Source organism: Necator americanus, chromosome I, assembly GCF_031761385.1.
Source record: "Necator americanus strain Aroian chromosome I, whole genome shotgun sequence".
NCBI lineage: Eukaryota > Metazoa > Nematoda > Chromadorea > Rhabditida > Ancylostomatidae > Necator > Necator americanus.
The window spans coordinates 2,140,980-2,153,441 of NC_087371.1; the positions used below are offsets into that span (position 1 = coordinate 2,140,980).

At 34.6% G+C, this 12,462-nt stretch overlaps 1 protein-coding gene across 3 annotated transcripts in view; it reads right to left on the reverse strand.

Annotated features, from left to right (window-relative positions):
* Positions 1–12,462, reverse strand: part of RB195_004236 (uncharacterized protein) — a gene marked incomplete at both ends in the record, with an annotated part of 89,314 nt that overhangs the window by 51,728 nt on the left and 25,124 nt on the right. For 2 of the 3 annotated variants that reach the window (XM_064181068.1, XM_064181069.1), the window contains 2 exons: positions 5,930–6,075; positions 8,924–9,019. In XM_064181068.1, the coding sequence (XP_064033259.1) occupies positions 5,930–6,075; positions 8,924–9,019 (242 nt within the window). Of the gene's footprint in view, positions 1–5,917; positions 6,076–8,923; positions 9,020–12,462 lie in introns of those variants that run through there. The other variant, XM_064181067.1, reaches the window with a different exon arrangement.

Below are 12,462 nucleotides of genomic sequence, written 5' to 3' on the forward strand. Positions count from 1 at the left end.
CTTAAAAATGATGAAACAAAAAATGCCCTCAGGCCATATGATGCTCTGGGAGTTTTACCAAGGCAATGATGCTTTGACCACAGCTCAAAAAAATATCCAGTGTGTCCGGTGAAGGAGTGGTGCCAGATCAAGCGGTTAAAAATTCCTTTGTCAATTTTTTTTTCTGGAGATGCGACTACGAAAAAGGAACCAAAGGAGAGGTGAAGGGGAGGAGAAGGAGGAGAGAAGGGTGGTCGCCCTTCAGACTTCGATGACGATGTTTGAGGTCATCATTGGGACAAGATCCAAAGAGTCAAACAACGAGAAATTTGACAGAGAAGCTCAATACGTCTAATAATTTTTTTAAATTTATTTCTTATTATTTTTAATATTATTTTATACCAAAACATCATTCTTTGACAACTGTTTGGGGGAAACAAGAGGAAAACCCTAATTATTGAAACTAATTATTGAAAAATTAATTAATGAAAAACGGAGCGAAAGTTATTGACGACTCAACCTAATATTTAGGGTCAGCATGAACCCGCTGAGATCTTCCTTACGAACGACTCTGCATCGAGTTTGGAAAGGTGATTCAGGGAAGTTTATGAGGTCGACTCCGACGATTTCTAGGATTCGAAAAAAAAAGAAAAAAAAATCGGAAATAGATTCCACTTTTCCATTTCATCCTATCTTTGCTCCATTTGTTTCCTACGTGAACAAATCCACAATACTACATGACGCTATCCGTAGGTCCATGGTTTCTCTAATCCATTCAAAATGTGAATCATGGACCGCCGTCTTTTAAAATATGTATGACATCAACGCAGCACGCGATTTGACTCTCACGGGGGAATTACAGGGGAATTTCTAAACGGATCGACTGACGTAGAAAGAGTGCTCGAAAGGCGCATCAAATGAGATGAGTTGAAAGGAAAAAACATTAAATTAATGATTAGGACCGCTCAATTATTTCTGGGATTCCCAAAAAAAACCGAGAAAATAATCCAATGAAAGTGAGCTAAGGAAGTAATAGCGTGCGGAAGGGTAGGCGATTTTTCTCCTAATTTTTCTCCTGGTTACGGTATCGAGACGTTTTGTAATCGGCTAAGGGCACTGACACGGACAGGGCTTCGTAAAGGGCACAACTCAGGATGAATCCTCTTAGGACGTCTGAGAACGTCTGAGGACTAGGATTTACGCCTTCATTAATACCCAGATCCCAGAAACTTGCAATTTTTTCCATTCAATTTTAATTTTTAAGAGCTAGATGATTTTCGCGTAAACAACGCATACATGACATCAATATGTCAACCAGTCGAACGAATATTTCAAATGTTAAATATTATACTGAAGAATTTATGGGAAACTTGAAAAATTTTACCCCGTAAAAATAATAGAAATTGAATAGGTCAACGAATAATAATACAATAATTGTGTAGATATGAGAGCTGTGGTGATACTCGTAAAGGAATCCGGGCGAGAAATTAACTGAGGAAAACATAATTTTCAATTTAAAATCGCTTCATTCATTGGGAGAGAGACTAATTAGATGGATTTACTGGAATAGGTGAAAAAATGCGCTGAAATGAATTGAAAATTAGAAAAGATCCCTTTAAAGTACGAGAAATTACTGTTATTTAAGTAGCATGAAGATTTTAGAGCATTTAAGAGAGAACTGTTCGAGTTAGCAAAAGATTCGCCAGTTCAGCTATGAATTTTAATGAATTTCGAGTTAAAATCCATAAAAATCCATGGATATCCTACTGAAAGCAATTAAAAGTAGGATCGATCGATAGTAGAAATCTGCCAAATCGATAACATTTACTGTACTCTAAGGCAAACATTTGGGTGATAGGACATAAATTTTCAGGATCTGCAGCGTTTTTTTTTCTTAGCTTCGCTAACTTCTAAGCCATTTTCCCTTCAATTAAAGACAACTGTCCCATTTGTATCCTCAGAAAATGTTTCTAAAAAAAAAACTTAAATTAATTAATAATTAATTTAAGATTTTCTAGGAACAATTAATTAATTTAGCAAGTAATAATCTTAAGTTTTAGAAGATATATTTTCTACTTTCTAAAGAAAAAAAACTGACTTAAACATAATGAAATATTGAAAAATTCCCCTCAAAATCAAAAAAAAAGATCAGTAAAAGCTAAAACCGTGGATGATTGGGGAAAAAGAAGATAAATGCTATTTATTTTTGATGGCATAAGCTCCTAATATCTTTTAGGTAGTAAAAGCTATGTATTCTTCGTACATGAAGCGAAATGATTGGATGATCAACGACCATTTTCCTATAAAACAGAAGCGAATAGAGAGAAATTACAGAAATTTCTCTTTTTCCTCAATTCTTTTCCATTTAAACAACCTAGTACTGTAATCGTGTAGCAATACTGTAGTCATTTACGATTATTTATTATTTGTATTCGTGTTTATTTGTTTACCTACTTGTTTCTACTTGGATTTTTCTTCCCTTAAATATTTCTTACACACCTCAACAAAATAATAGTCCAGGATGCGAGAATTACTCCCTAACTAAAATTAGGGAAAGAAAATTTCCATTGAACTGATACGGAGGAGTAAATTGGTGGTTACTGTACATTTTTCATTTGACAAATACAAAATTTTTAAATAATTCACATTTACACTTCCTATTTACAGTACGACGTTTTATTAGGGCAAATAAATATTTAAAAAGTCTGATGAAGAGACCAAAAATCTGAATAGTAGAGAAAATTCGATGGAGTGCAACGGAATAGGTACGCTCTCAAAAATTAAAAAAGTTAAATTAATTAGTTAATTTAATTTAACTAAAAAAATTATACAACTGCAAATTTTCGAGGAGTTTTGCGGGAATTTTCGACATTTCTATGGGACCTAAACCTGCCTTCTCAAATATATCTTTGTGTTTGGTAAATATGAATAATGTTTTAAAGGTAAACATGACTCGATGGTAAAAGTGTGGAAGGAATAGCTTCAAAACGTTCAACTACGCGCTGCATGCGCTCACATATGGGACAATGGGACCTCATCGATCTGGACTCCGACAAGTTAAAACCGTGTTCTTTGTAGATTAAGGTGAATAACAGCGCCGCCTCTCTTGATTCTCCGGAAAAAAAAAATTCCGGACGACGAACCGCCCGAGGGGGACCGAAATGAAGAAGCCGTCGAAGGAGAAAAAAAACAAGACAACAGCTAGAATCTTCGCTTATGAGCTATTTTTGAGCGACTTTCAAAGCTATGATCCGCTAATCAGCGGTCCGTAAGCGAATTTGCCGGGAATTATACGGTATAAGGAGGATGGCTGAAAAAATGATCTTATACTTGATCTCCGATCCATGTGATTAGTATTATTCCTTTAATTCCCTTATTATAGAATTAACTAAACTTCGTCTAAGAATCTCCGCTAATACGGATAGCTTAAGTAGACACAGACGCAATCTACGTTTCTACGTAAGCAACATACGCAATTCTACGATTAGCTCTAAAAATAGATCTATGTACTGTAGTTGTCGCCTTGGGACGTATTCTCAGGATTGCATGGTCCCAACCGAGAGGAAGGACATGTGTGCTTAATGTGCAAAAATGCAAGAAACGAGGTCTTCGTTGGGAAATACTTTAAGGACAACAGGGTCCCATGTGGAAACGTTACGTCACAGCACGGATTATTAGTGCTATAATGCATTTTAATGACGGGAACCTATGAATCGACGATAAGAAAAAGCCGTGAAGCGATGTGTATGCACTTTTCGTACATTAATGCATGGATAGATCCGCTTAGAGATCTTCCGCCGCTGAAAAACAACGAAAAACGTCATGATGCTGTCACGGGAAAAGGGAAAAACAGCCCATAAAATTTAGGTGGGCTTTGTCGCGGCACTAGTGTTCTTTAGGATGCGTCAGATTCATTATCCTTATCCCAAGATCGCTTCTGGAAAGAAAAAAAACCATTGAATGTCTCTGAGTCGACAGGTCACCTATAGGTCTCCCCTTCCAAACGCGTCTGATTCCACTACGTCAGTAACGAAATTTTTAGCAACATAGGATTTTTGGTTGTTTTTTTTCCTGGAAAGTTTTACGCATAGCAAATAAGGGGCCTTTTTAAATATCAGACTGTCCCATAAGTTTCCTGTTTCATGGTCGTCAACGTTTTAGTTCACAGTAAGTTGAGTCTTAGGACAAAAGAATCAACATAAACTACCACGTCGATGAACCTAAAATATTGATTGTTGTACTAACTACATTATTGATTGGGATATTCTTGTTGCTGAATAAAAACTTAAAATATCAGAAAAATAGGCAAAAAATTCGTACGGACAACCTAAATAGCTTACGGAGCCAAGGAATTGGCACTATAACGTTAGATTCTGGATGAACCGTCAGCAAAATGACCCCCTTAGGGCATCATGGACGGTTGTGACACGGAATTCATGCCCTACAGTATCTGTAGCCAGATTTTAATGGACATCTGGTTAGCTATTGATTTGAAAAATATTTTAAAGGAACTAAAAACATAAAAAGTATAAATAATTAATATTTTAGAAGAACTAAAAACATAAACAATATTGTAAAAAAATACTAAAAACATAAAAAGTACAATTAATTAATATTTTAGAAGAACTAAAAACATAAAAAACATTTTTAAAAAAATATTAAAAATATAAAAAGTATAAATAATCAATATTTTAGAAAAACTAAAAACACAAAAAATATTTGTGAAAAAAATACTAAAAACAAAAAAAAACAAGAAGTATAAGTAATTAATATAAAAAAAGATAAATTTTAAACGTAACGCTGTGTACTAAACGCTTTAAAATTAGCTGTTTAAGGGAATTGTCCTAAAACCCCCATAAAAAAAGGTCACCATTCCATACCATTCAGTACTATAGTACTAGTACTATGTATAGTTTGTCAGCTTCCCTGTTGCTATTAATAGCACAAAAAAAAATTAAATTCTCAAATTCAATGAGAATTCGTGCTTTCTAAGCGTTAACGGTTGAATCGGTGTACTTTTTGTTTTCCCTTAAATAACTGAATAGTTGTACATATTTAAGGCCGCTGTGCAATATTTAAAGAGTGCAGAAATAAATAAAATTATTTCTGCACTTTAAACATGACATTTCTGTGGCGTCAAAGTTTTTTAAAGTTTTTAAAAACTAAATTTTTCGTATAGTGAAGGGATATTCTTCACCCGGACATATATTTCCTTTTGCTGTTGAATTAATTGAAAATAAGATAATATAGTATAATAATATAATTTCCTTTCAAAAAGTGAAAGAAAAAATAATAATATCCACTACGTGAAATTATAAAAATACAAAAATCGAATTTTTTTCAGACATGACCATATTTTGTGAGATAAGTTCTGGTTAGAACACGAAATCGCGGACAAACCTCACCAATAACCTCTTGAAAAAAGAAAAGAAATTACTAGAACTTTCGTGGCCACTATGACGAACATAATATCCACAAACTCATGGGAATTGTCGTTTTAAAGCGCTACATTTCGACTTAGTAGCTACATATCCAATAAGAATTCGTATTTTCAGTGAATTTGATTTTTTTTCAAGCTATGTATTTCCTCTGCAACGGTGCTCCAGTCGATAAAATACAAATAGAATTCCACTCTGGATTCCTGTGTTGAATACCACGACAGATGTACTGGACAACTGACAAGAAAGATTAATGGCGTTGTTGATGACAGTACATATAGCACCACAGAACTGATACAAGAAAAAATACGAAGAAAAAAAACCGGATTAGAGAAATTATCGCATCTTCTGATGCTCATTCAGGCACCGTGTCAGGCTCTTAGCGAAACCCGGATAAATATCGATCGAGAACTTAAACCCCGGATCTGAGCAGCACCGAATGAAAATTGCCATAAAATCCAGTGCCAAATTCCATTATTTGTACAAAATCTGGAAGAATTTCAATCACTCACCGCTGTGTCGAGATCCGTACATGAATTGTACAGCGATTCCATCGAAGCCGCGGATTTTTTCTCGAATGAATGATGCAGCGAAGTGCTCCAGAGTGATTTTCGTTGCGCAGCCGAAATTGGCGTACCGGATGAGACGCAACGCATCACTAAAATTTTTTTGGAGTACACGGATGAGTATCGATATCAAAACACTACCTATATTCTATATTCACTGAAAAAATATACGTAAAAAAATATAAAAACAATAAAAATATAAATATATAAAAAATAAAAAATAGACAAAATAAAAATAAATAAATATATAGCCATATATGAATAAATCTAATGATGTATAATAATAATAATAATAATAATAATAATAATAATAATAATAATAATAATAATAATAATAATAATAATAATAGTAATAATAATAATAATAATAATATATAAAAGTAAAATATATAAAAGTACATAATTATGTGTGCTCTAAAATCAAAAATATGGAGGGTGATCAAGATTAAGTAATTAGTAATTAATAAGTATTATATTATGCACTAATTCAGATTAAGTAATTAGTAATTAGTAAGTAATCAAGTAATTATAAAATTGGGGAAAAATCTCAGCTCTCATCCCAGAGCTTATTTTAGAAATAACAAGGCTAATTTTTTTCCAGTTAAATAATTATTTCCTACATAATCTGCGCCCGCCTATGAACCAACATCGCACAGAAAGCAGTTATTTTTGAAAGAATATGAACGAAAAGTCTCTAATCCTCGGGTATCCACGATTGCACCAAAGAAATCAGAGACACCAGAGACGATTAACTATTATATGGTAGCAATTTTTAAGTTAAAAACAACAATTTTCTGCCCCTTTGCAACGAATTTGCAAGTGCTTCAGCGATTACAGATAGTCCAAAACGAAAAATTCAACAGGATTTTTCTTCATAACATTTTTTTTATAAGCAAATAGGTCCCATTTTAAATGAACAAACATTACTTCTGCTGCTGAGAACTTTTTTGAAACGGATGATTTTTTTTTGTTGAAGGAATAGCACGGTTTTGATAAAATTTAGTTAATATGAGGTAACGAGGAACCAATGCTTTTACCAATCAATGAAAATCCAAGAAAAGCCAATTCTACTAAAAAAAAAATGGAATGGAAAACTCCTCTTTCCTTTTGTCCATGCGTTTCCGAAATCAAGTTTGACTTTTAGGACTCACTATCAAGTCAAAAATGTGAAAATTTTGATCACTGATTGAAAAAATTCTCGTCTGAACGAAAAAGTCTGATATCAAGATCTCATCAAAATTCTAACCTCACCTAACACACTGATCCGATTGTGAAAATCCACTAGGTGACTTGAATTTTCGACCCTACCCTACTACCGTAACCACCGTGTTCAGTATACAATGTCGTTGGTTATATATCTGACCAGACAAACTGCGTGATATATAAATTTCTTAGGTTCTTTCACGACAATCTTTTTTCTACGGCCTAAAAACACCTTCAGTTATGGTGCCCTAGACATTATTAATACTCTAATTTCACAATTTTTCGTTCCTTAAGAGAATGGCTGATCACACGAAAAGCATAGCTATTGAATCATCTCTATATTAGAAATCAAAAATTTGCACGAGACCACTTAAATACAGGTAGATTTTCACTTAATGTGATAATTATAATTTTTCTTTCGAGTGTGAGATAGAAAAAAAAACAAATCTACAACGAGCTTACAATATTGCATTTCCCAAGAATAACGCTGTAAGAAAATTATTTACGTCCTTAAAGGCATCACCCCACGAATCTGAGGTGGTGCAGATTTCAGGTGGAGTATTCGTATACGGGATGGGAGACTACGGAGAGGGAGGTGATTCCGTCCATTTCTTCCTAATTGCCGTAAAAAACGGCCCGGAAGATACGGCTTCATTCGTTTTGGCGCGCCATTTTGTACAAAAGGTTCGATTGGAGCGCGCCAGTCTTGTGCGGCGCCGCATCTTCTGGGCCGTTTTTTACGGCAATTAGCAAGAAATGGACGGAATCACCCCCCTCTCCGTAGTCTCCCATCCCGTATACGAATACTCCACCTGAAATCTGCACCACCTCAGATTCGTGGGGTGATGCCTTTAACTATAATTTTTCCATACTTAGAAATTTCCACTGCTCGAGACGACTTTCCCAGCCGGCGTGCTGGAAAGATTGCCAATGGCAAGGTGTTACGGTAACTTTCCCGCACCAGTCGCAGTATATAAAGCACTGGTGGTCCAGCTTCTTTCAATCGTTTTTCGCGTGCATATTGTGTCGTGTTTTGGTATCGCCTTATTAGCGTGTTCGAGCGCACACCATCTGACACACGATCTGCCATCATTTCATCCCATCACTACTAGCTAGCTGCCCCGGGGAAAGAACTGCTAACCATCTACCAGGATATAGGTCAGGAACCACTGCCCGCATAACCACTGTGACAAGGCCCAATCGATACCACATATCATCTGTCATGCCGTGTATAATATATGTTGCTACCATTGTACTGGTGTCATGAAGACAAAGCACCTTCTAAGGAAGTTGTGCGCCACTACCACTACTTACTTAAATTATACCACTTTATACTTCTTGGCCGCATGGGTTTTGACAACGGGAATAAGGGGAAGAGGAAAGGGATCTGGCCCGAGGCCCTCGAAGAGAAAATCGGCGGAAGAGTCAATGGGATTAAGGGGGACGGGAGAGGGGACAGGCCCAAGGCCCTGGAACAGAAAATCGGCGGAGGGGTGCTACCCTGCAGTATTCGGAGGGACTAGGTCGCCATATGGTAGCCGGGCCAGTGCTAGTCACTCTGAATCCAGAACAGTCGGCTCCGGATCCTGTCACCGATGTCAGCAGCTCCTCTTCGGAGCGGATACTGGACACGAGAGGTTCAGTTTAAAAAAAGAATAGAACAAACATATAAAATAAGTTAGTCCTACCGAAAAGAAATCATTCCAGTGTGAAAAGAAAAGATTCCAGTAAACTGACCCGCATTCTGTCCGTGTGCGTTCTTCATCGTAGCGTTCACCACCGAACTAAACGATAACTGCGGATGTAGATGTGTTGGAGAGCATTGTGATGGAGCTGTAACATTTCGTTTCAGCATCACAGCAGCAGCGGCAACAGCAGAATGACAATGACGTGTTTTCCATCAGTGAACGAGGACGAGTTGTCGAGAGAAACTAAGGATCTTTGATTTATTTGCGAGGCATTGTGCACTGAGTCAACCACAATGTCGATGAAGCTGACTTCACAAGCAGTTCGCTCAAGCAGAAAAAAGCATAGAAAGCAAAAAAATTGCAGTAAAAGAACAAGGATGAAAATTTGGTGACAAAGAAAAGACAAAGAAGCATGAAAAGTGCTGTTTAGAAAGAGTAAAGAATAGAATAAATAGTAGAAATTTTAAAAAAATTCTAGATATGTCAACGTCAGTCAGTACGAACAAGCGATTAGCTGAGATGTTTTGGTAGAATCCGCTAGAAATCAATGATTGCATGTAACAATACGCTATTGAAAAGAAAATATCTCTCCAATTATTTTCGAACCAAAACAACATCTATTAATGATTGGCACTCAAAGCGAAGGGGATGAAGCGAGTTCGAGAGATTGAGGTTATCTACGTCATACCATATTTGGATTATTTTATTAATATGTTGGTAACTGAAATATTATATACTGATTACTTTATTAATATATTGGTATCTGAAATATTATATAGTTATCCAGGAAATCTGTCAGAATCACAGAAGAACCTGAAAAATCGAGGATTCTAGAATTTGAAAAATTTCCAGGAAAAAAAATTGCTTTAGTTAAGCTTTAAACACATACTATACTACTTGAACTATTTTTTATTTAAACTTTTATTATTTGAACACCTATGTATTAAGTAATTAATTGAGTAATTATTTCAGGCTTTTTGTGAGAATTTCTACTTTCCTCTACGTTTTTTTTAAATTTATTTTTTCGGAAGAATTCCCCATTGAATTGCCTCTTCATGGTTTCGAAACCCAAACAGTGATTTCAGGACTCAAATATGCTTTGTTCGTCGAAAGGAAAAAAAGCGATTTTTGTTTGAAAAAAAGGAGGAAATTTATTTTTGCGTTATTTTAACTGTTTTTTTTTCTTTCTCGATATTGTCTATTGACTATCCACATACCTCTGACCAATAACCCCTCATATGTATAAAATTACGTTTTCCGCGTACTGGATGAGTTTTTTTTTATTTGCACAGCTCTTATGCACACATTTTTTAAAAATTAATTAATTAATTTTAAAAAACTTAAAATTACCTACAGCAATCGATAATTATCTATTTTCGCCGCTTCTCTCCCATTCATCACTGATTGTTCCATTATTTTTGATGAGAAACACAATATGTGTAGATTTTTGGTGTTCGGGATATTAATATCCAACCAATACACAGAAATTAATCAAAAAAATTATTTCCTGTGGAACGTAAATCATCCGCTGAAAGTTGTGTGTTGTTTAAATAAAGAATGGCACAATTTCCCGATGCAAAACCACATAATTTAGGAGTTTATGGAAACCGTAACACGCTCACGTGATACTTTCTTGTGGAAGTTTTTCGAGAAAATTTTTCACATAGTACTTTCACGTTTTTTAAATTCCCTTAAAAAGCATTTTAATTGATTGTTAAAGTGGGTAAAATAAGAACAAAACAAAAAAAATGCTATATCACAAAAACTCGTCCAATCAGCCGAAAATTGGCCGCTTTTGAGCCAATCCTCAAAAGAAAAAAATCCTCAAAAGATCCTCAAATAGAATCCTCAAAAGTTTTCAAGGATTTTTTTTCCGTGGTTACTGCTTTTATAATAAATCTTAGAAATTTTATATTTTCAAACAGAAAAGCAAGAAATTTCCGGAATAGGTATTGCCTTGATCAAAGATTTTTGAAAATGCTTATATTGTAACCCTCTAACCTGTAATCAGAAAGTATCATCCAGGTAAGCCTGGTTCAGTTAAATTTTCCAGAACGCTTAAGTCCTCATCTATGAATAAAAAAACCTAGGGAGAACTCAAGAACAACTAAATTAAAACTAAATTAAAACTAAAACTAAACTAAACTAAATTAAAATGAAAATTTGGAGAATGAGGCTGAAGCCTGAAGCATGGATGTATCGTCGTAGAAAATGAGCATCTGATATATGAGTAAATTGTAGTAATGAGCTGCTTCAACGCTAAACGATGAATCTAATTTTACAGTTACCAATTAGAGATTCATTTGACTTATTTGACTCGTTCAGAGAATTTCTTCCTCAATGACGCATTATTACGGGTCTAAAATAAGCGATAAAACGACTAAGCTCTGCGCTGTCGTAGACATTTAATTCCACTTATTTTTTTTTACTTTTTTTTTAATTGTGTGAGTTTTGATCGTGAATTCATAGGCTACAATCTCAGCCCAATACTTTGGACGATGATATTTTTGATTTCTACACATCTGAAATCCAGAAAAGTTTTTTTTTTCCTTTTTTTTTCTTTATTTTTCAGCTTTTTTTACGCCAGGTAATTGTTGTTTCTAATTTTCGTGATCACTTCATTTTCTCCTTCCGTTGCAAAATAATATATAATCACCGAAGTTTGAATATTTTTCTGTTCTCTTTCCCGATGATTCGCTCAAAGGCTGTTTTTTCTGAAGCTACCACAACAATATTCCAGAAAATTCCGGGGAAAAAACTTTTAATCACAAAATGAATGATTTGGACTTATAAAATCGCTATTTATTGAGTTACAATGAATATTTATAACAAGAAAATAATAACGATAATAATAATAACAATGAATAATAATAATAAGAAGAAAACATAAATGATTATTTAAAGCATTTATAATTATTGTAAATTAATGAAATTGTAGAAAAATGGATGAAAGAAAAAGTATTTGTGGTGCCCCTATAAAAGGCCTGAAAAAAAAACTCACAAAAACAGCACTCTTAGATCCATTGTACCTCATTAAAAAGAGAAAATTGTGAAGCAATAATGAGTTGCGAGTTTTTTTTTACTTAGAGATAAGAAAGAACGAGAAAAAAGAAAAAGAAAAACAAGACACAAATAAAAGACATGTATTCCACAAAATGATAAAACCACACAGGAAGATATCTGGCTCAAAACGTCTATAGATGCACGGAGGAAAATAATGATTTAGATCCAATTAGCCACACTTTTGCCACTGACCAACTTTGGGTGTGGAGGAAATTTCCCAGAAAAATTTGACTAAGCGAGAAAGTTCGAATAGAGCACATTAACGAGAGAAAATCAAGTGATTTGCTGGATTTTTTTTTTCTTTCAACCTAATGACCGCTACGCATGTGATGTGGAGCATGTATTTGCTTTGTTTAATGGATACACCCTTTGTACTCCGCTCGAAACTCAAACGAAGATGCATTGCTGTCATCTGATCAAAAAAAATCCAGAATTTACCGTGAACTATTTCAAAAATGGCATCAATTTAAACAGAAGGAAAGATCAAAATAGAAGAAATCTGGTTTTTTTATAAAATAAAGAAAA